General features: G+C 35.6%; 1 protein-coding gene across 3 annotated transcripts in view; it reads right to left on the bottom strand.

The window, feature by feature from the left end:
- HMGCLL1 (3-hydroxy-3-methylglutaryl-CoA lyase like 1) overlaps positions 1-14,939 on the bottom strand; it is a 139,565-nt gene extending 124,626 nt beyond the window's left edge. Inside the window, exon 1 of one of the 3 annotated variants that reach the window (XR_013993106.1) lies at positions 14,689-14,933. Coding sequence is in view for 1 of the 3 variants with exons in the window: in XM_081044821.1 (XP_080900947.1) it covers positions 14,689-14,796 (108 nt within the window). In the remaining 2 variants the exon portion in view is untranslated. Of the gene's footprint in view, positions 1-14,579 lie in introns of all 3 variants that reach the window. The other 2 variants (XM_081044821.1, XM_081044824.1) reach the window with 2 other exon arrangements.
- Positions 14,940-24,292: the final 9,353 nt, after the last annotated feature.

Genomic DNA, 24,292 nt, shown 5'->3' with positions numbered 1-24,292 from the left:
AGTATTTTTAACGGAACAGCAAGAAAGGATTGCAGGGGGTAAAAAAGTGATGCAAATAAAAAGCAGAATGAAGAAATGAGCTTTCAGAGGAACACAGCAACAAAGAATGAAAATGTGGTCTCAATATGAGTTTTGGGACAGAAGCTCCAGTGGTTCTACCTCCCAAAATACTGTGCCCTTCCTTCCCCCACCATGGTCTTCTCCACCTTGCAAGTATCAAGACAATGAGAGCACAGCTCTTCCTCTCTCTAGACCAGGGAAGGAAAGAGACTAGACATTTTGTTAGGTCTAGTCTCCAGACCTAACAAAAAGGGTGTTTGGAACTCACAGTTCTGGTTCTTTCACTACTAAAAACAACAGCTTTTGTTTGTATTTTGTATTTTTCAGAGAGCTTTTCCATTACTATTATTACTTGGCTTTCATATAAATTATATGAAAAAAAGTTTTAAAATATAAATGTCTATAAACTAGAACAGCATTTTAAATTATCTTCATGTAAAATTTTCTTTATATAAAGTCTGATTTTAGAATAAATGTTTTGGGAACAAGATGTGCCAATATTATTTTCTGTAGGAAAACAATAACAACAACAACAAATAGCTCATCAAGATGGTTAGATCCAGAAGAAGAAATTCAAAAACACGTGAGTGTTTTAGGAATTAGGAATGAATTCTCATCACTCAGAAAGGAAGACTGTCCAAAAGAGAAGATGGCACACTCTGGTAATTTCAAGACAACTTCCTGCATGCTGAATGACTATACTTAGGCTTTACACTACTGAAAAATATGCCAATGTTCAGAAATGTTCTGGATGGTTCCATTAAAGTATCCCCATGTCATTGACCATTACAGATTACAAAACGAAATATTCATAGGCTCAAGAAGATAACCTGGATGCCCGAGGCAGCTAGGTATATGAATAAAGACTGCTAGTCCTGTTAAAGGCATTCATATGTATTTCATTTTTAAGTGCAGCCTCAGCCAAAGAAAATATTTCCAAAGGTTAAATTCAGCTCACCTGCATAGCAGCTAATTTGCTCTACTACTTACACTCATATGAGCTAGATTAGCCGGAGGATACTGGGATTCTACTTGTTGCTTTTAGTATTAGGGCTACAAGCAGGCTGGGCCATCACTTTCAGATCAGAATTTATATTAAAATGATATTATCCAATATATGATTTTGCTTTATCCCTTTTACATACTATCTGTTACATGAGAGTGACCCATAAAGTCATGGGTCTGCCGTCTAGCCCCTTGGTTGATCAGGGAAAATAAAGCAAAACAAAAATAAAAGCTAAACTTGGAAAGGAACAGATGAGGAGAGAAGAAAGGGTCAGGGAAAGTTACAGCACAGAGTGAATAAGCATAAAGAAAGCCAGAAGACTTGGAGGAGTTCAGAGCTAATGAAAAAAACAAGAACACAGGGTCGGGGGAGGGAAGGATGTGAAAGCCAGCTGGAGTAAGAGAAAGCAAGGAATATAGGAGCCAACAGAAATCCAAGGACAGAAAGTATTGGAGATTGAAGGGAACAGGAAATTTATTGGAAACCAAGTTGTTTTTCCTTTTGTATCCAATGCAATTCTATTCCAGGCAGAACTCTAGTCTCAACCTCAAAGAGGATAGAAGGGAAGTTGAAACTCATAGGAGCCTTTCATGGGCAGGAGCCAGGAGTTCTGGAAAGACAGTTTAGAGGAAACATGATATGACAGCAGGCCCTCTGACAGCAGATACAGGGATGGAAGGGTGGCAGCATCACCCAGCACTGTGTTTTCTAAAATTAGGTGAAGTAAATACAATGACAGATGGGTTTCAACTCAGAGCTACTGAATCAGAATGTCCAGTACATTTCATAAACTCCTCAGGTAATTCCTATCACTAGAAATTTTTAGGAAGCACTGGATGAATGATGATAATTGGGGGCTCTGGAACTAGAAGTGCCTAAATTCAATTCCTAGCTCCATTATTCATTAGTTGTTGACCATGAACAAGTTATTTAACCTTTCCGCCTCTCAATTACTCAATCTATGTAATGGACTGCTGTGAGGATTACATGAGTTACTGCATACAAAGCAATTAAGGAAGTGCCTCGTACATATCAAACACTTGATAGTGGTAGCCATATAAAAGTTCTCTGAATAAAGGACACCTAAAAAATAACATTTCAATTAATTAAAAAATAAAATATGAGGAAGATATAAAAAGGCTGCATCTCTTGTAAAATACCAGGGAGCATACTTCCCAATGGCACAGAGATCAATCCACAACCCTCAGGGTTTCCACCCCTTGTCTCAGTATTCACGTGCCAGGCATTTCCCTTTGGAAATCAACATGTGAACAGCCTTAACAAAAACGTTTTTCTTTTTTTTTCAGGAACACATATAAGTTAATTCAAATTAAAGATCTAAATAAAGTCTGATCAAGTCAAGATCTAAAGTCCCCATGCTTTTAGAAGGTAATAAATCCAGGACTTGGCTGATGCTAAGATCTACATCCATCGCAAGCTGTCTAGGATCATTCACCTGGGAACCCACCTTATTTCACAGTTCTGTTCTCTTTAGTCATTTCTCAATGTATTATTTAGTTTCCATTACGTCTTTCAAACTGTTAATCCTTACTTGAATAAAAATTCCTGTTCCTTTGACAGCCATGTAATTTGGTCATACTGTCTGTCTTTTATCACTGCTTGAGGACTCGTATCTCCCTTATATCCCAGGGCCATTAGAACTTAGTTCACCAGTGTCTTTTTCACCCCAAATTTTGACACTATTCGACAGGGTAGTCAATGTCCTGGTGAACCTTCCATCCAATATTTGATTTCCACTGGAATTTTACTCCGTCCAAGACGTTAATTCATATGGTCATACAAAGGGCTTATTATTTCTTGTGACTGCTTACTTATTAAGCCTCTGACCACAAATACCTATATTTTCAACTTTCTAACTCTGTTGTGCCCGTGACTAAAATCTTTGGCTTCATCAGTAACACAAGTCTTTGGAACTCTACTTTCACTTCATCTGTCAATAAAGAGGGTCATGAGAATGACAATTACCTGGTAATATGCTATTTGAGAAACTATGATGTAATAACAATAAAATAAATTTTTCTCAAGATAAATAAATTCATTCTGTGAAATACATGTTTTGCTCCAAAAAATACTATTGATTTAAATATAAACTAAGAATACCAAAATGTATAAACAGCCTCAAACACACAAAAATATAAAGTGACGAGGCTGATAAATATGGCATAAAATAGGATAAACATGAACAGTCACATCACACATAAAGTTGAATTCACCGAACTAAGGATTGGGACAATTAGATAAGTAGCTTATAACAGACACATTTAAAGAAAAACAACAGAGAAATCGGTGTGTATTGTCTTAAGCCAATTACTTTTTAAAGGACTGAAATTCAAGATGGCAGAGTAGGTAAATGCTATGCTTCCCTTCTCTGGTGACCATATTAAAATTACTTCTAAAGTACAGGGCAACCATCATTGAGAATCACCTGAAGTCTAGCTGCAACAAATCCTATAACTAAGAATATACCAAAGAAGTCACATAGAAACTGCTGGAGGGGAGGAACACAGAACAGGCTAATCCCACACTTTCGTGTGGCAGTTAAAAATAAGGACGGATATCTTGGCTGCAGAGCTCCCCCCCTGAGGAGTGAGGGGTCCCAGGCCTACACACCAGGTGCCTCAGTCCAGGACTCCAGTGCTGGGAAGAGAGGTCCCGGTAACTTCTGCCTGTGAAAACCAGTGGAGATTGTGGCTGAGTGAGAAGGAGGGAGGCTAGAGTCTCAGGTGCTTCTCTTAAAGGGACTGTACACAGACTTACTGACAGACTCTGAGCTCCAGCGCTGGGGCAGCAGCTGGAAAAGCACCAGGTATATACTAGAAGGGCTGAGTTGTCTGGCTTCAGGGCAAGGAATGGGAGGCAGCTTTCTCCCAGACAGAAGTGCTGACCAGCACCATTTTTCCTTTGTTGAGCACTTGCCCACAGCCAGCATGCAGATGCACAAGGCCACCATATCTGAGTCTCCATGAACCTGGCTAACACTGTTCGGCCCACAAGGTGATTCCCTGAAACACCACCCCACCCAACATGTGGGGTTAAACTGAGCAGATTCCTGTGGCTCTTCCAAACAAACAGCCTGTCTTGGCTCATGCTGTGGACTTTCCTAAATTGTCTCAAAGGTTCACAAGACACAAGCAAGCAGCATCTGACCTCAGAATGCCCCATACCACTTGCTACACAGTCCCGAGCCTATACCAATGGCAGCTGGAGATGGTTCCCAGTTCAGCCTCTCCTAGGCACCTCCAAGCCCAGCAAAAGTGGCAACCATCTGTAGATCACTTCATATCTCATACCAAGTGACCCCGGGCAGGGCACAGGCAGTGGCTGAACTTGGCCTGCAACAGAACCCCCCTAAGAAGCCTCAGACCCAATATACCTGGTAGCCAACTTCATAATACACCAGAGCATCACCCAACCATATCCACAACAAACATACCCAAAGGGAAGACTAGGCAGGCACCAGAGTCCTGCTAAAACAAATCCTGCTCTATAGGGTGACTCCCTGCACAATATCTCCTCCACTGTAGTCATAGTCAGTCCTCACAATAATTCAGCCTAAGGGTCAATCCCTCCCACTGACTTACAAACAGCAACTAAGACTCTACTACAACAGGAGGGCACACATAATCTACACAAGGGACACACCTACAGCACCCAGCTCACGTGACCAGATAGACTATACAAATGGGACCAACAGGACACCTATTATATAAGGTCACTCTACTATAATCGGGAGACATAAGAGCTCTGCCTATAATAATAAACAGAAACAAACACAGGGAGGTAGCCAAAATGGAGAGACAAAAAACATGTCCAAAATGAAAGAAGAGAACAAAGTTCCAGAAAAAGAACTAAACAAAATCGAGACAAGCGATCTACCACATTCAGAGTTCAAAACACTATTATAAGGATGTTCAATGATCTCAGTTAGAACTTTGACAAAAAGACAGGAAAACATAAAAAAAGAACTAGTTACAAATGAATACAATAACTGAAATAAAGAATACTTTAGAGGGAATCAACAGCAGATTAGATGAAGCACAGCACTGCATTAGCAATCAGAAAGCACCTAATCAGAACAGCAAAAAAGAAATAATAATAATAATAACAACAACAACAACAAGATAGTTAAAGGTGTCTCTGGGACAACATCAAGAATATCAACATTCATACCACAGGGGTACCAGAAGGGGAAGACAGAGAGCACGGAACTAAAAGCATACAAGCATTTGAACAAGTAAGGATGGAAAAATTCCCTCACCTGGCAAAGGAAATAGATATGCAATCCCAGGAAGCACAGAGTCCCAAACAAGATGAACCCAAAGAGGTCCACACCAACACACATAATTAAAATGCCAAAGGTTAAAGACAAAGAAAGAATCTTAAAAGCAACAAGCAAAAAGCAGTTAGTTACCTACAAGGGAGTTCCCATAAGATTATCAGCTGATTTCTCAACAAAAACTTTGCGGCCAGAAGGACCTGGCACAAAATATTCAAAGTGATGAAAAGCAAGGATCTGCAACCAGGATTACTCTACGCAGCAAAGGTATCATTTAGAATTGATGGACAAATAAAGAACTTCCAAGACAAGAAAAAGTTCAGGGAGTTCATCACCAACAATCCTATATTACAATAAATGTTAAAGGGACTTCTTTAACAAAAAGAAAAAAAGATAAAAAATATGAATAATAAAATGGCAATAACTACATATCTATTACTTACTTTAACAGTAAATGGATTAAACGCTCCAATCAAAAGACAGTGGGCCTGAAAGGGCAAGAATAAAAGACCCTTACATATGCTGACCACAAGAGACTCACTTCAGATTTAAAGACACACAGACTGAAATTTAAAGACATGAAAAAAGTTATTTCATGAAAATGGAAACAAAGAAACAAACAAAAAAGCTTATACCAGATAAAATAGATTTTAAAACAAAGGCTATAACAAGTGACAAACAAGAACCCAGTAATCCCATTTCTGGGTATTTATCCAAAGAAACCAAAATACTACCCCAAGGTGAATGTCTTCATCCATATGTTCACTAGGGCATTATTTACAATAGCCAAGATATGGAGGCAACCTGGCTGTCCATCAATGGTTCAATAAAGAAGAGGTGGTACATATATACAATGGCATATTACTCAGCCATAAAAATGAATAAAATTTTGCCATCTGCAACAACATGGAAGGACCTAGAAGGTACTGTGCTGAGTTGAGTAAGTTAGACAGAGAAAGACAAATATCATATTATTTAATTTATATGTGGAATCTAGGAAACAGGATAAGTAGACAAACAGAATAAAAACAAGCTGATAGTTGTAGACACAGAGAACATTTTGATGATTGCCAGATTGTGGGGCAAGATTGGGAAGATGTGTAAAGGGGTTAGGGGATTAAGAAGTACAAATAGATAGTTACAAAAATAGTCACGGGGATGTAGATGATAGCATAGGGAATATAGTCAGAGTATTGTAATAACAAGTATGGTGTCAGATGGGTACTGGATTTATTGGGGTGATCACTTCATTAGTTATCTAAATGTCTAATCACTGTTTTGTACACCTTAAACTAATATAATATTGCATGTCAACTATAATTGAAAATTTAAAAATATTTAAATATATATAAACTACTAAAATAAAATATAAAAGATTAAAATTACATGAGACAAATAGTCAAATAAATTAAAATACTAATTCAGAACTCAGTACAATAGAAAGATTATAATAAAAAAATAGAAATCAGGTGTTACTACATCACACATGCACATGCAGACACAAGCGTATGCATATAGACAAAAGGATCAGCAAAACCTACAAAATTATTTTTGAATGCATTGAAAAAATATGTGGACTTCTAAAAAAGTTCATTGAATGAGTAGATGAGTGAGACTGATTAGGAATAAATGAACCAGGAAAGAAATGAGGCAAAGCCAAAGATAAGATTAAAAACGAAAAAGTTAAAAATATGCCTACCAATTTCATGCCTATAAAATGAAAAGATTTGAGATAAACTTGTATCAATAGAGATAAAATATTACAAAGGAATTATAATCATCCATTGGTTCATTCAGCAAATTTTATTGAACTATGTTACACATAAAGGAGTAAATATTATATTCAGTACATCCAGATACTGAAGTTGGGCATAATATTACTTTTCATATTATTTTAAAACTATTTTCTCTATCTTCCATCATTTTTATTTATAGTGAAAAACATTGGAATAGTCTGTATTTCCATGAAATGTTACTTTTTTATAAAGTAGCCAATCTTTTTATTTCTTTTTTGAACTTTAAATTGTCACTCTATACAAATGTCCAGCTACAAGATGAGCTAGAGGAATCTAAAGTATAGCATAATGATTATAGTTAATAATACTAGATCATATACTTGAAAGTTGCTAAGAGAGTGGACCTTATATGTTCTTCCCACATTAAAAAAAAATGGTCATTATGTGATGTGGCAGCTGTTAGCCAACACTATGGTGGTAATCATTTTGAAAGATATAAGTATATAAAATCTGTACACCTTAAACTTATATAATGTTATATGTCAATTATATCTCAACAAAGCTGTAAAAATAAAAACATACATACATCCTCTAAGCAGTTTTCATACTGCCTGGACTGTAACCACTTAACATTTTTTGTAATATGGTAAATACATATATTTTGATAATTCAAATTATGTTGCATGATTAGTATTTTTTTAAAAATTTCCCTGTTATATTGTTAATCTTTCTAGCTTGTCTGAAACAAATTTTCTCACTGAGAAAACAACCAGAAAAACTGGGGAAAATATTAATGAAAACACAGTTGTTTGATAGCCTAGAGTTGCCACGGTAGTGAGCACTTCAGTGGCCAATATATCATGCAGAAGAAAACATAAAGTGGTGACACCAATGTTCAGTATGCCTTTCCTCCAGAGGCATTGGCCAATTCTATATTAGCAGCTGGGAAGATCATCAGAGCTTCCAGGAGCCTTCCAGGAGAGACTAAGGAGGAAATATTTTGAGTTTAGCTTCCAACAAGGAGAGGACATTCTGGTAAATACCTTAGGCCTTTTAGTTAGAACCCCTGATGTGCTACAAAATAAAAGTAAGTGTGAAGAGAAAATGGCAAGCCCTCAGATATGAAGTAGGTCTAGTCTCACATCAACGAAGCACCTGATTGTCTGAAGGTAAGCTGACTTTACATTTACTGTCTGCTAGATTTATTTATGTACCTCACACCTGTTAGAATGACTATTATCAAAAGACAAGAAATAAGTGTTGGTAAGGGTGTGGAGAAAAGAGAACATTTGTGCACTGAGGGAATATAAATTAGTGCCGCCACTATGGAAAACAGTATGGAGGATCCTCAAAAAAACTAAAAATAGAACTAACAGTAGGTCCAGCAATTCTATTTCTAGGTATTTATCTGAAGGAAATGAAGTAACTATTGTAAATAGCTATCTGTACCTGTATGTTCATTGCAGCATTATTTACAAGCTAAAACATGAAAGCAACCTAAGTGTCCATCAGCAGATGAATGAGTAAAGAAAGTGTTGTATATATATATATGTGTGTATACACACACACACGTGTGTATATATCATATATATGCAATATGGACTATCATTCAGCCATAAAAAGAAGGAAGGCCTGTCATGTGGGACAAAATGAATGGACCTTGAGGGCATTATGCTAATGAAGTAAGTCAAACAGAGAAAGATAAATACTGTATGATCATACTTATATATAAAATCAAAACAAAACTCCAGGATACAAAGAACATATGGTAATTGCTAGACATAGGGGTTGAGGAATAGGTAAGATGGGAGGAAAAATAAAGATAATCCTTTTTGGAGAAGGATAGAATCATTCAGAGCCTCTAAATATGCCTATTTTTTTTTTCATATCAGGTGTCAACATAAACTCAAAAATGAATAGGCATTACAGGCAGAAGGATATGTGAAACAGACTCACAATAGTTCTGAATATTGGAGTTATCAGACATAGAACTTAAAATAACTCTAATGAACATTTAAGTACTTATGATAAGAGGGAGGATTGTGACAGAGAAGTAAAAAATGGTTTTAAAAATCACACAGAAATGTGTTAACTCAAAAATATAACTAAAACTAAGAACTCAATAAATTAGATTAACAGCAAATTAAAGAAAGCTGAAAAGTGAATTAGTGAAATGGAATACAGGTGAGAAGAAAATATTCAGACTGAATATGGAGAAAAAAGAATGGATAAAAAATACAAAAAGGAGTGTAAGAAATAAATGCAAAAAAAAGGTAAGTTCTGAGATTCTTCAAACTACAGGCCCATATGGAGGGGGTTAAAAAAAAAAAACACAAACAAAACAAAACACAACAAAACAGAAGCAATACTGGAAGAGAAATGATTGAAAAATTTCCAAAACATATGAAAGCCAACAATCATCAAGCCATAGATCCAAGTACTATAAACCATTAGCAGATACAAAATAAATAAATAAATCTAGGCACATCATACTTATACTGTTGAATCAAAGACAATGAAAACAGAACAAAAGTTATCAAAAAAAAAAATAAGACTAGTAGCTGATTTCACTGTCTCTGGCTTTCATTGTGTATATTGAGAAATCTGCATTTTTTTTACCACTGTCATGTATTTTAATTCTTTATATGAAATATATATTAATTAATAGTCAATATTCATTTATATTTATGCACACTATATATGTGTATATGTATACATAAGTATGTATCAAAATAAATGTAATTTCAAAGAAAAACTGAAAGAATTCATCAGATTTTTACTCAAGAAAATATTAAAGCTAAGGGGGATCAAACATATGGTGATGGAAGGAGAAATGTATCTGGATGGTGAACACACAATGGGCTTTATAGATGATGTAATACAGAATTGTACCCCTGAAATCTATGTAATTTTACTAACAAATGTCAGCCCAATATATTAAAAAAAGAAAATATTAAAGCGAATACATCTATTTGAAGGAAAATAATTTCAGATGGAGAAATAGAAATAAAGGAATGAAGAGCAAAGGAAAGAAAAAAATATATGCATAAACATAAATGTATATATTGACTGTATATATATTACAAGTACACCATATATATAATTAGTGTATACACCAATATGCAAAGCAGAAGGCAGTAAATGAATTATTTGCATTATTAACAGTTACAATAGTACTAATTTATATAACATTTTAATAAGTCAAGGTTGTATGTTGACATAGATAGCAACGAAGAGTGCAGTTAAAAACAATATATAACAAGCTAATGCAGGGGTGGTTTAATAATAAAGATACATAATTTCAAAAGAAGCCATAAAATTCTAACAAAAAGAGGGTAAAAAGACCACCTTCCTCTCCAGTCATCCAAAGGTATTTAGTAAATGTACTAACAGCTATATATTTGCAAACTAAAAAGTACTCATATATACTCACATTATCCTCTGATTATTTTTAAGCAGAAATATAATACTCTTAGATTAATTCCAGAGACTCTTTAACACCAAATACTTCAGTTTGAATCATAATTTTGGTTGACAGTGAATATAACTTATAACATAGGATATAATGTATAAACACTATTTGTTTAATCTCACATAATCTACAATTCGGCTTTTATAAAGCTAATGCATTTGAAACACTGTGTTAGAATTTAGATCCTTGGGAGGTTTATTATTGCAATGGAGTTTTCATATAAGAAGAAATTTAGCTACTGCATAAGCCGCACTTGGAAATCAAAGGGGCATTGCTCTGCCAGGAAAGTTAAATATAACCAAAACTTCAAAATACACTAATTAAGCCAGCTTCATCATACCCATTTGAACAGGGACAAATGTAGAAAATAAAATAGACACTCAGAAATAGCTTGAACCAAAGAATGATTGGTCTATTATGGGAATCTTTTGCAAAACCAATGTCAGCAAAAAACTAGACACTGGAAGTATTTAATTAGTGGAGCTGTGGTAATATAAGCTTTTCATGTACATTGACCCATTTTTTTTATTTGGTAATAAAGTATTAAAACTCAAATGTGTGCATTGATATTTACATATATACGCACCCAATAGTTGATGTTATCTTAATAATTTATCATAGATACATTATCTCTAATGTGTAAAATGAAAATTTAAGATCCAGACAGGCTACTGCCTACACAAAATCACAGGATAAATTGGTCACAGAAAAAGGTCTAGGTTTCCAATCTTCTGTTATCTAACACAGGATTCTTTCAAATATACAATCTATCTGCCCCAACTGCAACCCAAATATTTCAATCACGAGGGTTCTGTTCAGGATTGTCTCTGACAGATTTGATGTTAAACAATTGGCTAAGCACTGTGCTGTCTTTTCACAGTTTCCAGAATCCATTTTTAACCATTCTCCCCATCAAAGCATGACTAGGTTCTCTGAGATGAAAAGGGAAGACACAAACAGTAATAACATCCATCTTCCATCACGAAGACCAAACTCTATTGACACTGGGTATTCATTTTCATCATTTTAGCATCCATTTGACATATACTTATCATTGTACCAAAACACACCAATCATTGCTTTAAACCCTGAAAAGTGCTAAGAAGGATTTCATGGCCCCCATAAGCATGAGATGCTTACGGTCTAGAAAGTTAAACATTCATTCATTCGTTCATTCAACAAGTATTTATTGGTTATCATAAACTAACCAGACATTTGGTTAGATGCTCAGAGGCCTATGGTGGATTTTTTCCCTTGTATGATACTTAGAATCTGGTGGGGAATTAAATATCAAATCATCACAAAAATATATAATTTATATTATATATAATAATAAATGCGCTGTGCAATATACGATAACAAGGCTGCTTACCTTGAGAGTCTGAGAAATATTTCATGAGAACGAACATTGGACTTGAGATCTGAAGGGTGAATAGAAGTTAATTAGCTGAGAAGAAGCTTCCTAGCAGAGGGGAAAGCAAGCAAGGACTGTGTTTCCAGAGGAAACATTACTAGAGAACTTAAAGAAAGCCACTGTGGTAAGAGTAAGAGAGAATAGCTTAAGAGGATATTGCAGTGAGATGCAATGAAAAGATCATCTGAAGCTTCAGAAATCACATTAAAAGTGTCGGTGTTCATTCCTAAAAGTAATGGGAATTCATAGACGGTTGTGAAATGGGATGAGCGTGATTCTATTTGAAAGAGAGAACGTCTCCCAACTACCTGATTCTATTTGAAAGAGAGAACGTCTCCCAACTACCTATAGACAGTGGGTTGAAGAAGGACTGCAATAGTCTAGAAGGCCATATGACAGTTAATACCATTTTCAAATTGATAGTAGCAGTAAAGTTGGAAGAATAGATGGATGGGAGAGAAATTCAAGAGGTAAAATTCAGGACTTAGTCATACTTTGGATGTGGGGAAATGAAAATGAGCTCTTGGCTTGTGGTTTGCAGGACTGAATGAACTGTGATAGTGTTCGCTGTATAGGAAATAGTGGGAAAGGTCTGAGGTTCTAAGGGGGGACTACATAAATCCAATTTTGGAAATGTTGAGTTTGAATTGCTTTTGAGATATTCAAGAGAAAATGTCAAGTGAGTAGCTAAGCATCTGGACTAGAGCTTAAGAGAGAGATGGGAATATAAATCTGGAAGACACTGATATTCAAATAGTAACTTCGACTCTGTGTGTGGATAGGAAGTCATGCGGTACCTGAATATTTAGACAGATACAGGCTACTGAGCCAGTTTGATTCCAGACTGAGGAACCAGAAAGATAGGGCTTAAAGCACTAAGGGTGTTATTAAGCAGAAGCGAAAAAAGGAGATACATTTCAAAGAGTCAAGTGTCAGGTGTCAATGGTGCTGTGAGTTTAAACAGGACAAAACATAAAAAAATTACAATTCAAGAAAATTGGTTATAAAACAGAATTATGTATAAAATGGCACAGAAATGGGCATTAACTCCGGAGGGATAAATTGTTGATCCAAAGAAGTGATATTTAAGCTCTGTTTGAGGATGAAAAGGAGGAGTTTCCTAGGCAAACAGTTGGAGGATAAAAAAGGCAATTTTAGAGAAGGTATAGCTATTTCTCAAAAAGGAACACATGATCTTTATTAGGCTGATGGATATCAAAAATCTATTCCTTACATTCCTTGATCAGTCACCCTAGTCATTTCCAATTGCCCTGCTTCCACATCCTAACTGGGCAAAGTAGACATCTTCACATAGCCACCTAGCTTTGATCATTGCCCCCCAAACCTCCAAAATCAGAACATGGCAGGGAAGAAAAAAAATATAGTATTTATCCAGCAACGAAAGTTATATAAAGTCTCAGACTTAGGGAATACAAGTTACGGATTCCTGAGTATATAACAGACTGAAAATGAAACAGAAGAGCCGTATTAGAAAAATCCAATTAGAATGTAGAAAACTTAAATAACAAGACCTGTGAACATATGAGAAGATAAAGAATGAATTTCCCTCTCTTTCATCGTCAGCAAGAGGCTTTGAGTCAGATGACCACAACCATCTTTCAAGGAAATGAGGTGCAAAGTATCATTTTTAAAATCCACAAATGATAAATTTAAATTCGTAGATTAAAATTTCACATATTCATACACTGAACTGAGAATACATAAAATTTAAAACTATAGGAAAATGGATAACTAACATTAGAATAGTTGATTTAAAGCCAAATAGTAAAGTTGTGCTTACCCACTAAAATATTAGAAGTTATTATTTTTTCACACTATAAATCAGAAATACACTTTCTTTTGTATCTAGCCAATTTCAAAACAAAAACAAAAGCAAAAAAACCTCACAGGGTCCCTCCCATTTGCCATGTTTTACTATTCACATAATTACCACTTATTACTCTGTGACATTTTAAATTTATTAGGGAAATACAATATAATTTATAAAGGGAAATATATATATATATATATATATATATATATATATATATATATATATATATGTAAATTTCCCCCCCTTACCTGCCTTTTCTGGTTGAGAATGTATTAAATCACATGTATGTGGATACTATTATGCTGCTGTTGTGTATAGGGGGGCTTTCAAGAATCACATGGGATTAAATTTTGGCCTGAATTCTCTGTTATCTACAATTTTTTTCAACCTAGTGTGTTGAAGCTTAAATACATTAAGGGTAATTAATGATACGATGAGTCATTTCATCCTACCACGTTTTCTAACCTTCTATGTTGGCTTCGTTCCTAATTTTCTGCCTCACATTCTGGCAAATCTGTCGTCTTTGTTACACAGTAGAAGGAGGAAACTGAAAATAAGGGCACTGTCTTTGGAGGAGTGCCTACTATAAATGATATTATATCATGCATCCCTTCAAAAGGAAAATCAGAGAGGGAGCAATTTCCTTTCGGGGACCTGCAAACGGCCACAGGTAGGGATGTTGCTGGGTCTGCTATGTAGGGCGGGTCTACATGTTTACAGCACAGAGATGATAGGAAACCTTTTAAAGGGTGAGGCCTACCACGACAGACTGCTGCAGGCAGGGCCCCGGTGGGCAGAGGTCACTAACGGGGAGAGGCCCGATGGCAGTGTGCAAGAGGGTGGGGACACCCTGGGCCGCGAGGTGGTACCTGCGCGGGGTCGAGAGCCCCTGCCACTGAATCCGCGATCCAAAGATGCTCCCGGAGTAGCTGCTGGTAGCTGAGGCAATGCTTCACAGCGGATGGCATATTCCCCATCGCGGGGCCCGGGCTGTGGTTGGCGATTGGAGGGAGCCCAGAAGAGAGGGTTGCGGGGAGGGCACCGCGCAGCGAAAGTGCGCCAGCCGTGAGCGCGCCCCACCCGTGCACGGCAGCCGGCACAGCCCTGCTCTGCGCACTGCGACGGCGCCGAGGAGGCGGAGAGCGGGACGTGGCCGCGCAGGGTACCCGGTGCGGGAGGCACCTGTGGCGGGTGCTGGCGACACTGGAACCCGGAAAAGAGAGAAAGGAACCAAGCCAAGGGACACTCAGGTGCGGAGCATTTTCCACGCTCTGCCGCACACACAAAGCTGACTTCATCTGCACTCGACCCACTAACCGACTTCTCACCCGATTCAGATCAGATCCAGAAGGAAAGGGGTCTAAATAAAAGGAAGGGGGCATGTGTTTTGTATTGGTGAATTTGCTCATTCCCACCTGCAGCCTTACGTGCTCAGTGTAGATTTGTCCAGCGTTGCACACATTTGAGTTTATACTTGATGACAATAAGCTCGATTTTAAAATATTTTGAGACAGTTTGCAATGGTAAAACATATATATATGTTTTTATATGTTATATATATGCATATATACGTATATGTACGTATATATGTGTATATATGTATGCACATATATACATATATGCATGTGTATACATATATACATACATGTTATATATGTATACATATATAACATATATGTGTTATATACATATATATATATATATATATATATATACACACAATAGTCTAATAAAGAAAATACGGAAGGTACAGAATTAGGGGAGATGTCACAGATAACTTGATAAGCAAGGAAGCTGGTACTTCAAATTAAGCACTGAAATGGAATTGAGTTGCTTAAGAGATGCATGGCACAAAATAATTGAAGCCCTAAAAGTTAAATTCATTTGAACTGAAAAATCTGAAAGAATTCTTAGGATACTGGAATAGGAATGATCTTGGTGGGGTTGGAAATATAGCCCTGGAACACATCTCCCTCTTTCACAAGTACACTTCTATTACATCGACCCTCTCTGAGACTCTTCAGAGTGGGTTCAGCAGCCTGAAACTGAATAGCTGTATTCATCAGAAATAGTCTTGTGCAGCCAAGTGTTCATGGCCAGGGATACCGGTCCGCACTACCAGTTGCTGCACCAAATATAAACCAGGAGCTAACTGATACACACACAGTTGCACAACCAGATGAAAGGGTCCAAAGATCACCTTGTAAAATGTAGTATAAACACTCTTAGAGGGAACTTAAAACCCAGAATAAACAAACCATCAGTACTACTTGTGAGGGTGGTGAGAGTACCACTAGCAATAGGAATCAGAGGTTAAGGACAAAAAGAGGCAGAGAGTGGGAAAGGTACAGTATCATGTGTATCCTTCAGTCCTGAAGGAACAGCAGTGAGAAGGACAAAGATGAGGGGATCTTAGACCTCTCACAGCTTTGACCAATGGTAGTGAACTTAGAGAACACGTTCTGAACTGCCAAAGCAAAGTCATGCAATTATAAGACTCCTTTAAAACTCCTTAAAGCACTAAAAATTCTAGTTATTATTTATCTAAACATGACTGTTTTATACAAATATACTCATAGAGCTAAATCTTTTATATGTTTTCAGCACAGCTCAACTGTTTGTTAATCATTTTCCTACCACAATTGAAATGCAGCATACAGTTTTCATCAATGCCTGCTACCATTTCCCTCTCCTTGCTGTTATTCTACAACAGGGAGCCGGGTAGTTGAGAGAATTTAAAATGACCCAATTTGAACACAGCAATTTAGAAACGTAACCATAATGGGGTCAGTCATTCAAAACTTGAAAAATTTTTGACAATTTATATTAAAGTCAAACGGCTGAAGCATATTATCTCTAAGATAAGCAAAATATTGTATGATCCTGTGCTACGAAGAAAAAGAACACCTGGAAATAAATTTTACTGCTTAATAGTTTTCTAAACATAAAAGGTTTTCAGAAAATTCCATATCCCAATAAATTTACCATGATAATCTAGTTTCTTTTAATCTTATAAATATGAAACTATTTGTTGACAGTTTTATTTTTATGCATTTCATATGGAAAATGCTCTAATCTAAAAATATTAAAATATAATTCCTGTAACTATCAAAAACATTAGCAATAATAAAGAACAAAAATCTTAAGAATGCTTAATCTTAGGCATAAAAGGAAGTGAAAATAGATGTACTTTTGCTGGAGAGTACAGTTTGATGTTAAATCCAATCATAAATGCATAAAATGTCTAAATTTGAACAGCTTCAAATAATCATTTTGAACAGTTAGTATCAGCGTTTTTATTATTGAAATGAAAATTCTCAATATATACCCCCATTATTGCAAATCTAAAAAGCTCTAGGTATGGCAGGTAATGTGCTCTCTCCCCATACACTAGATTAGGAAACCTAGTCTCCAATCAGAACGGTAAAGGAATCCTTGCTAAAAATCACGAAGTCAGTTGGAGTCATATCCTGATCTGCACACTATATTACCCTCACTGTATCACAGGACTAAAACATTTGCATTTCATTGCATTTTAATCACTCAAACAGAGGAGGATACAAAACTTCATTTCAAATTAAAAGGAATTAAATTCCCTTTTCTCTAGTGACTTTAAGTCATCTTTAATTTATGTGCAAGACATTTCACGCTCTTGAATGGTTCTTGTCTTCATTCTCTCCTTAACCTCCCATCCCAAGTCCAATCTGTCAACCTTAAACACCTCAGACTCATACCTTGTCTCTCTCTGTTCTTCTATGGACTTCTCTCTGCTGCGCTTGTCTTTGAAATGCACCCCGATAGTGCAGTCGGGGAAAGCCTAAATGCTGGTTTTAGATTACCTGCACGAGGAGCCTGACCCCATCAGTTACTGAGTGACCTTCTGCAAGTTCTTTATCTATTATAAGGTAATGATAAAGTTCCTACCCGAAAGAGCTGGTACAGAGATTACATGAGCTAGAATATAGAAAGTCTCAACACATGGTCTCTGGAATATAGTAGGAACCCAATAAATGTTAGCTACCTGGTTTTCTGTTTTATTTTGTATTCATAAATATGCGCCGTACAGCCTAAGCAATTTTTGAAAATACATATCTGATCAATACTTATAAGCTTAAAATTCTTTGAGATTTCCCATAACCTTTGCAGAGTTGTTTCTTAAAATAAAATAATACACTCATTTTTTTCTTGGATGACCTTTCCAGTCTCAACTCCTGTCCACTTTTTAAAGTCATCTTTAACTCCAGAAATATCACATCATGTGTAATTCCCAAAGTTTCAGGGCTCTCCTATACTGTCCTATCATTCTATAATAATCGTGTTCCTTACTCTAGACATTTTGGGAAACACAGAAGACACAGGAAGATATCAATTAAATCACCCACAATTCTAATTCTAGAAAGAATATAGTTTCTTTCAGTGAGAAATAAATTAATATTTTCTGTCTATGCTTTTCATTCTGCTCTTTTCATGTAACATTGATTTAAATTCTTTGAAACTATAATGCTAATGGCTAAGCAACATTTATATACACATATGTAGTCAAAATCATTTTTCAATAATCCCCTAAAGAATAGCCTTTTAATTATTTTTGACAGGGTGTTTGGCTGCGAAAATATAACCATGTAAATGTCTGTGTAAATAATTATCTAATTAATCTTCCAAAAATAGCATGGCGATGGAAATCTTTCATTGGGGTTGTATTTCTGTTAATTTCTATTTACATTTTTGCCAAAGTTTTGCTTCATATATACAGTATTCCCTTATGTTGCTGATGATTTAAGTTTTTTTTGTTTGTTTGTTTGTTTTGTGTGTGTGTGTGTGTGTGTGTGTGTGTGTGTGCTCCCAATGGGAATCCTTTATGGATTATTAATTTCACTTTTGTTTGGCAGAATTTCTAATGAGCGTGGTTTGACAGTTCTATTTATTTTTTCTATTAACACCTTAGTTTAGGGTATCATAAGGATATTATGGATCTGGAACTTAAAACAATGCACAATGGAACTTGGGTTCAATTTTCTTACAGGGATTTAATTTTTCACTTACAGACTCAGATGCTGCTGTCTGAGTCTCAGATGGAATTAAATCTCAGATGGAACTTTTTCCATCTATTATACATGACACCATCTTTGGAAAACCAGAGGTTCATGATCTTGGCTCAATTAACTCCCTCTCCTCAGACAGCCATTGGTTTAGAGGTACCTCCCCATCTGTGAGATTCTTGGCAGTATTTAGCCCCTGCATGTCCTTGATATCAGTGTTTGAGGAGAGAGGCATTGCTCACAGCAGCTTAGTCCTCCATTTTTGCTAGAATTCTAACTTGAATTGTTTTGTATAGTTATTGTATTTGCACATATTTTTCAATACATTCTGGCATTCCTATCTCCTCCAGAAAACTATAGATAAGAACCAAGAGATGCTGAACTGAACTAAGAACACTACATTTAACTCAGAGAGCCTGAGAATCTTATAATATAGTTCTGCTATCTTGAGTAATCCACAAGAAAGAAAACGAGACTGAAGCCACATACTCTCTATACCTTACTCCTATTCTCCCCCCTTCTCTTCTCAATATAAAACGACAGCAATAAATAACAGAGTTGTGTTTTGCTTATATCCTAAACAAAGGCTCACAAAAACAGAATGGGGATGAGTTTGTATTCCAGACACCAGTCAGCTCAAGATTAGTTAGACTGACCATATCAATTCTCTCACATGCCAAGTCCTTGGGAGGAGAAAGGTCCAGTTAAAACAGGTTATCTTGTGAGTCCCTTTCTCCCCAAAGATCACTATTTAAGGATCTGTATGATGGCAACATGGATAGATCAGAAGCAAATGAAAAAAAAAAAAAACCCAAAGAGTAATAAGTGTCAAACTGGCATTTAGCCAAGGTACCTACTGGGCAGGGATCAAAGACACATGTGCTGAGTCTCAAACAATGATGTCATAGAACTTTGGCAAGTATCACAAGAGTAATATGCTCCAGCCTTAAACAATAAAAAAGAAAGAACAAAAACAAGTTGGTTACCAATACTGGATGATATTTAAGGGGAAGCAAAGCTTTCATCATCTCAGTTTTATCGCTGAAAAATTTAGATAACTTCTCACATACGTTATGTCTCGTTGATCTAAATTGATAGGAAGAATAACAGTGCTTAAAAACATTCCTGGCATTCAGTCACTAAAATCAAAGTTCTCTTAACAATAGCATGGTTCTGAAACAGAGCATTCTTTTGAGAATAAGTAATGAGACCTATTTTACCAAAGAACACTCCACCCCAGGTGATGGATACCTGGCAGTAGATACAGAAATCAGAACAAAGCTGCAGACCACATTTCTCCTGATGTAGGAGTCTATTTATTCTTTCACTAATTCAGAAGATTCCAAAAACATTAGCTTTGCCAAAAATATTGTATGATAAAAGATACAGACATCAGCTGCTATTAGTTCATTAAATGGCTGCAGTATACATAATTTTTGCTAGTACCGTGTTTCCCCCAAAATAACACCTAGTCAATCAGCTCTAATGTTTCTTTTGGAGCAAAAATTAATATAAGACCCAGTGTTATATAAGACCAGGTCTTATGTAAGACTGGGTATAATATAATATAATATAATATAATGTAATATAATATATATAATAAATATAATAAATTTTATATAATGATATAATATAATATAATATATATAATATAATATAATTCCAGGTCTTATATTAATTTTTGCTCCAAAAGACGCTTTAGAGCTGATTATCTGGTTAGGTCTTATTTTAGGGAAAACATGGTAAGTACAAAAGTAAATTTTAATTCCATACCTACAAACTCAGATTCTATTTGGAAAATATTTTTATAAATTAGTTGATATATTTTCATGGGTTATGGTAAACATGACATTAACAGGTGTACTATATTAATACTTATCCATGGACAATATCATTCTCTGAAACTGGATCAAGTACTATTGAATGAGAAAACAAGTCAGTATCGATTACAAGTGCACGGCACTTATTGTTTTGTGTTGCACATAGTAGGTGCTCAATAAATGTTGGCTTTCTTTTTCCTTATTGAATCAAATCAGTCCATTGTTATGAAAGCATATGTGATACTGCCTCAGTTAAAGGGAATGTGTACAACCCAAATTTGACTGCTATAGAACATTTAATCCACTAAAGAGAATTTAATCAACTAAAGGGATTTTTCCAATTTGATACTCAGTAACTAATGAGACAATAAATATAAACAGGTAAGATATGCCTTCTTGACTTAAAGATCTCTTGACTTAAAGATCTCATTCTAGTGATGACATGTGAAGAAAACTAATTGGAAATATTAGATGTAGTAGATGCATTTTAATCAGAGAAATGTTAAGAAATTAAATTCCATAGTTTTATTTTATTTTATTTTATTTTATTTTTACATCCCTCACACCGTGAACCCCCCTCCCCCCATCCACCACCACCCCGACCTCACACCGAGCCATCACATTATACACATAAAATTATAGTTGGCGTTCATTAATGTCCAGTCTCTGGTGTACAATGCCATCTACAATTATCTCAATAAAAATTTCAATTACAAAAAAAAAAGAAATTAAATTCCAAAATTGTATAATCTCGATAAAAACCTAGCAGGATCTGCATGTTCATCAAATGTTTACTGAGTGATTGATTGCATATAATTACTATTAAAAAGGGAACTACACTACTGTGTGGGGAGTAATGATGAACAAGGTAGTCTTTAACACAAAAATCCTTCAATTTAGTAGTGACATATGATGCTGCTCAATTATCTACAACAGAGCAGCACTTTAAGTGCCAAGTGATAATGATAAAACTGAGAACCACAGAAGCAAAAGAAGTAGAGTACGCATTTATTGGGGAAATAAGAGAAGACATCAGGTATATGCCACATTTGAGAGCATTGGGTAGACTGAGCCTATCGTGATGAAGGAGAGGAGGAAGAGAGGAAGATTAATCGATAATAGGCTACATTATGACCAAGAATTATCAAAACCTAGAAATAACTTTCAAATAAAAATCTTCATAAAATTACCTGATTTAATGATATTGTAATCTTCACGATTATTTCACTGTAGATATTATAGGTAAAACGATCGTTTTCAATTTTGCCACAGATGAACATAAACACATAAATCTAACACGTGCTAAAGGGACTGATTTTAAAGTATCTATTTTGAAAGTCAGATACTTTACTGAAAGTGTGTCATACCTGCTCTCCATGCGCAGGAGATTAAAAAATCATATTTATGAAGTGACTAGCCATGGGAAGCACTTTGCTGGGTATTTTAACTTATGTGTATGAGTTATTGTTCCCATTCAACAGGTGAAAACACTGAAGCTCAAAGACCTTGAACAACTACCCGGAGGTAAAAAGGAAGTGTAAGGAAGACCCAAATTTGTGTCTGTCAGAGCCTTTGCTCTTTTTCATCTCATGATTTTCAAGAATAAATAATAAAAAGGCATTGCTAAAACACAGGGTCATTTGTACCTCATCACATCTTGTAGAAAAGGGAATCCTTACTCAGAGAGGTTAACATATTTCCATAGGAGGTTCTTTAGAGCTAGGACTATAACTCAGTCTTTTGAGTCTGCATCGCACAAGATTTCTAAAATACATGGAGAAACCAATCTTCTCCTATATAGAAAAACTAAGGACATTTTAAGGTTTGACTACATTAAAAGTATTGTTCACAGGACAACGGGAACTCGCTTAATAACGTCAGCAGCTATGTATGTTTTGTCTTATTCAAGGGTATAAGCCTCAGTTCTAGGTCTTCAAAGAAAATTTGCAGAGGGGTACTTCATCTTGATAATCATGTGTGGTGGTGCTGCTGCGATTTCTCTTTTTATAAGCCATTGAAGTTACGGACTTTCTATGGCTCTTAGTTTATCGAAATATCGGTTTTCCGATAGGAATTATGACGCTGGAGTTCTTAATCACTTTTTTTTCTTTTTTTTTTTCCACCTTTGTGACCTGGCATATGTTTACCCACATATCATTTTTTCTTTTTTCCTGAACTAATGAAGTTTTACTCTATCATATAAGGAAGTTTTTTCAACATGGAAAAAAATAGTTCCCTTGCCAAGGGTTTCCCATTGTTCTCTTGGAAGTACAATTCTCTAAACAATTCACGACAATTGATTGGATAATGAATTTTCTTACTAGAATGCCATCACTCCAAGAACATTTTTATTTAAAAAAATGTAAGGGCAGAAAATCATAAAAGTACTTTAATAACTAGCATTATTCCATGACCTGCATTTTTCTAGCCTCAAATCTCTGCTAAATTCACAAATGGAAATGCATCAATATGGAATCATAAGAATTTTTAAGACAATAATCTATAGTTACTGTGTAATGCAATATTAGTGTTTATAACTTTCAAAAACTCCTATGTGATATTTGGATAACTTTTCACTCATTCATTTAAAGTTTGAAATTAAAAAAGTTATAAACCCACACCAGAGGCATGGGAGGGGCTGGGGTGGAACAAGAGCCCTAAAATCACATTACTGTGAATGTGCTCTTCCCATTCATTCCGTGCTCCCATTAGTTTTCCTTCAAGGTCTTCTATTTATTTGGCCTTCTTACTCTATGTTGTAAGAAGACACTTGTTACCTTATTTATGTTATTATTCCCTCAGAAACTCCCCACTAGTTATTCAACTACTGGAGATTTCCAGTAGTTGGAAATCTTGATAATTAATTGATTACCAAGATTTATTACCAGGTGATTCTTGGTAATTAATAGTTTATTTAACGGAAGCTTAGAAGATACAGAGTTAATGCTAGCATTAACCAGCATTACTTGTAACTTTTTAAAAATGTTTCTTGACCTTTAAACTTTATATTCAACAATAGAATATCTTAAATCATTTTTTTCAAATTCAGCACTATTGGTATTTTGGGCCTGATAATTCTTTGTTGTGGGGCTATCCTGTGCATTATAGGAATTTTAGCAGAATCCCTGGTCTGTATCCACTAGATAGCAGCAATCTCTCCTAAGTAGTGACAACCAAAATTATCTTCAGAGACTGCCAAATGTCCCTTGGCAGGCAAAAACATCACCACTGAGAACCACTGGTTTGAATAATGATGACTACCATAATGATAATGATGATGACAATGACCTTATTATATGCCAGGAACTATTTAATTAAGTACTTTATCTAATTCACAAGAAAGGTTCTGTGATTCCCACTTGACAGATGAGACCATTTGAGTAGAGATAAGTTAATTAAGTCACTTAGCATCACATGGCTAGTTACTAAGAGGTAGAATTCAAGCCCAAGTAGTCTGACTTCAGAACGTACATTTTTAATTGTCAGGCTATAGCTGTTTTGCAAGAATGAAATCCATCAAAAACTTGGATCATTTTAGGTTTAAATTCTTTTCTATAATTTCAAACATTTAAGGCTTGGAAAACAGAGTTCCTACAAATTCAAAACCTCTCCAG

The sequence above is a fragment of the Rhinolophus hipposideros genome (assembly GCF_964194185.1).
Source record: "Rhinolophus hipposideros genome assembly, chromosome: 3".
Taxonomy (NCBI): domain Eukaryota; kingdom Metazoa; phylum Chordata; class Mammalia; order Chiroptera; family Rhinolophidae; genus Rhinolophus; species Rhinolophus hipposideros.
The sequence above is the reverse complement of the archived record's forward strand: the minus strand, read 5'-3'. Positions and strand labels throughout refer to the sequence as shown.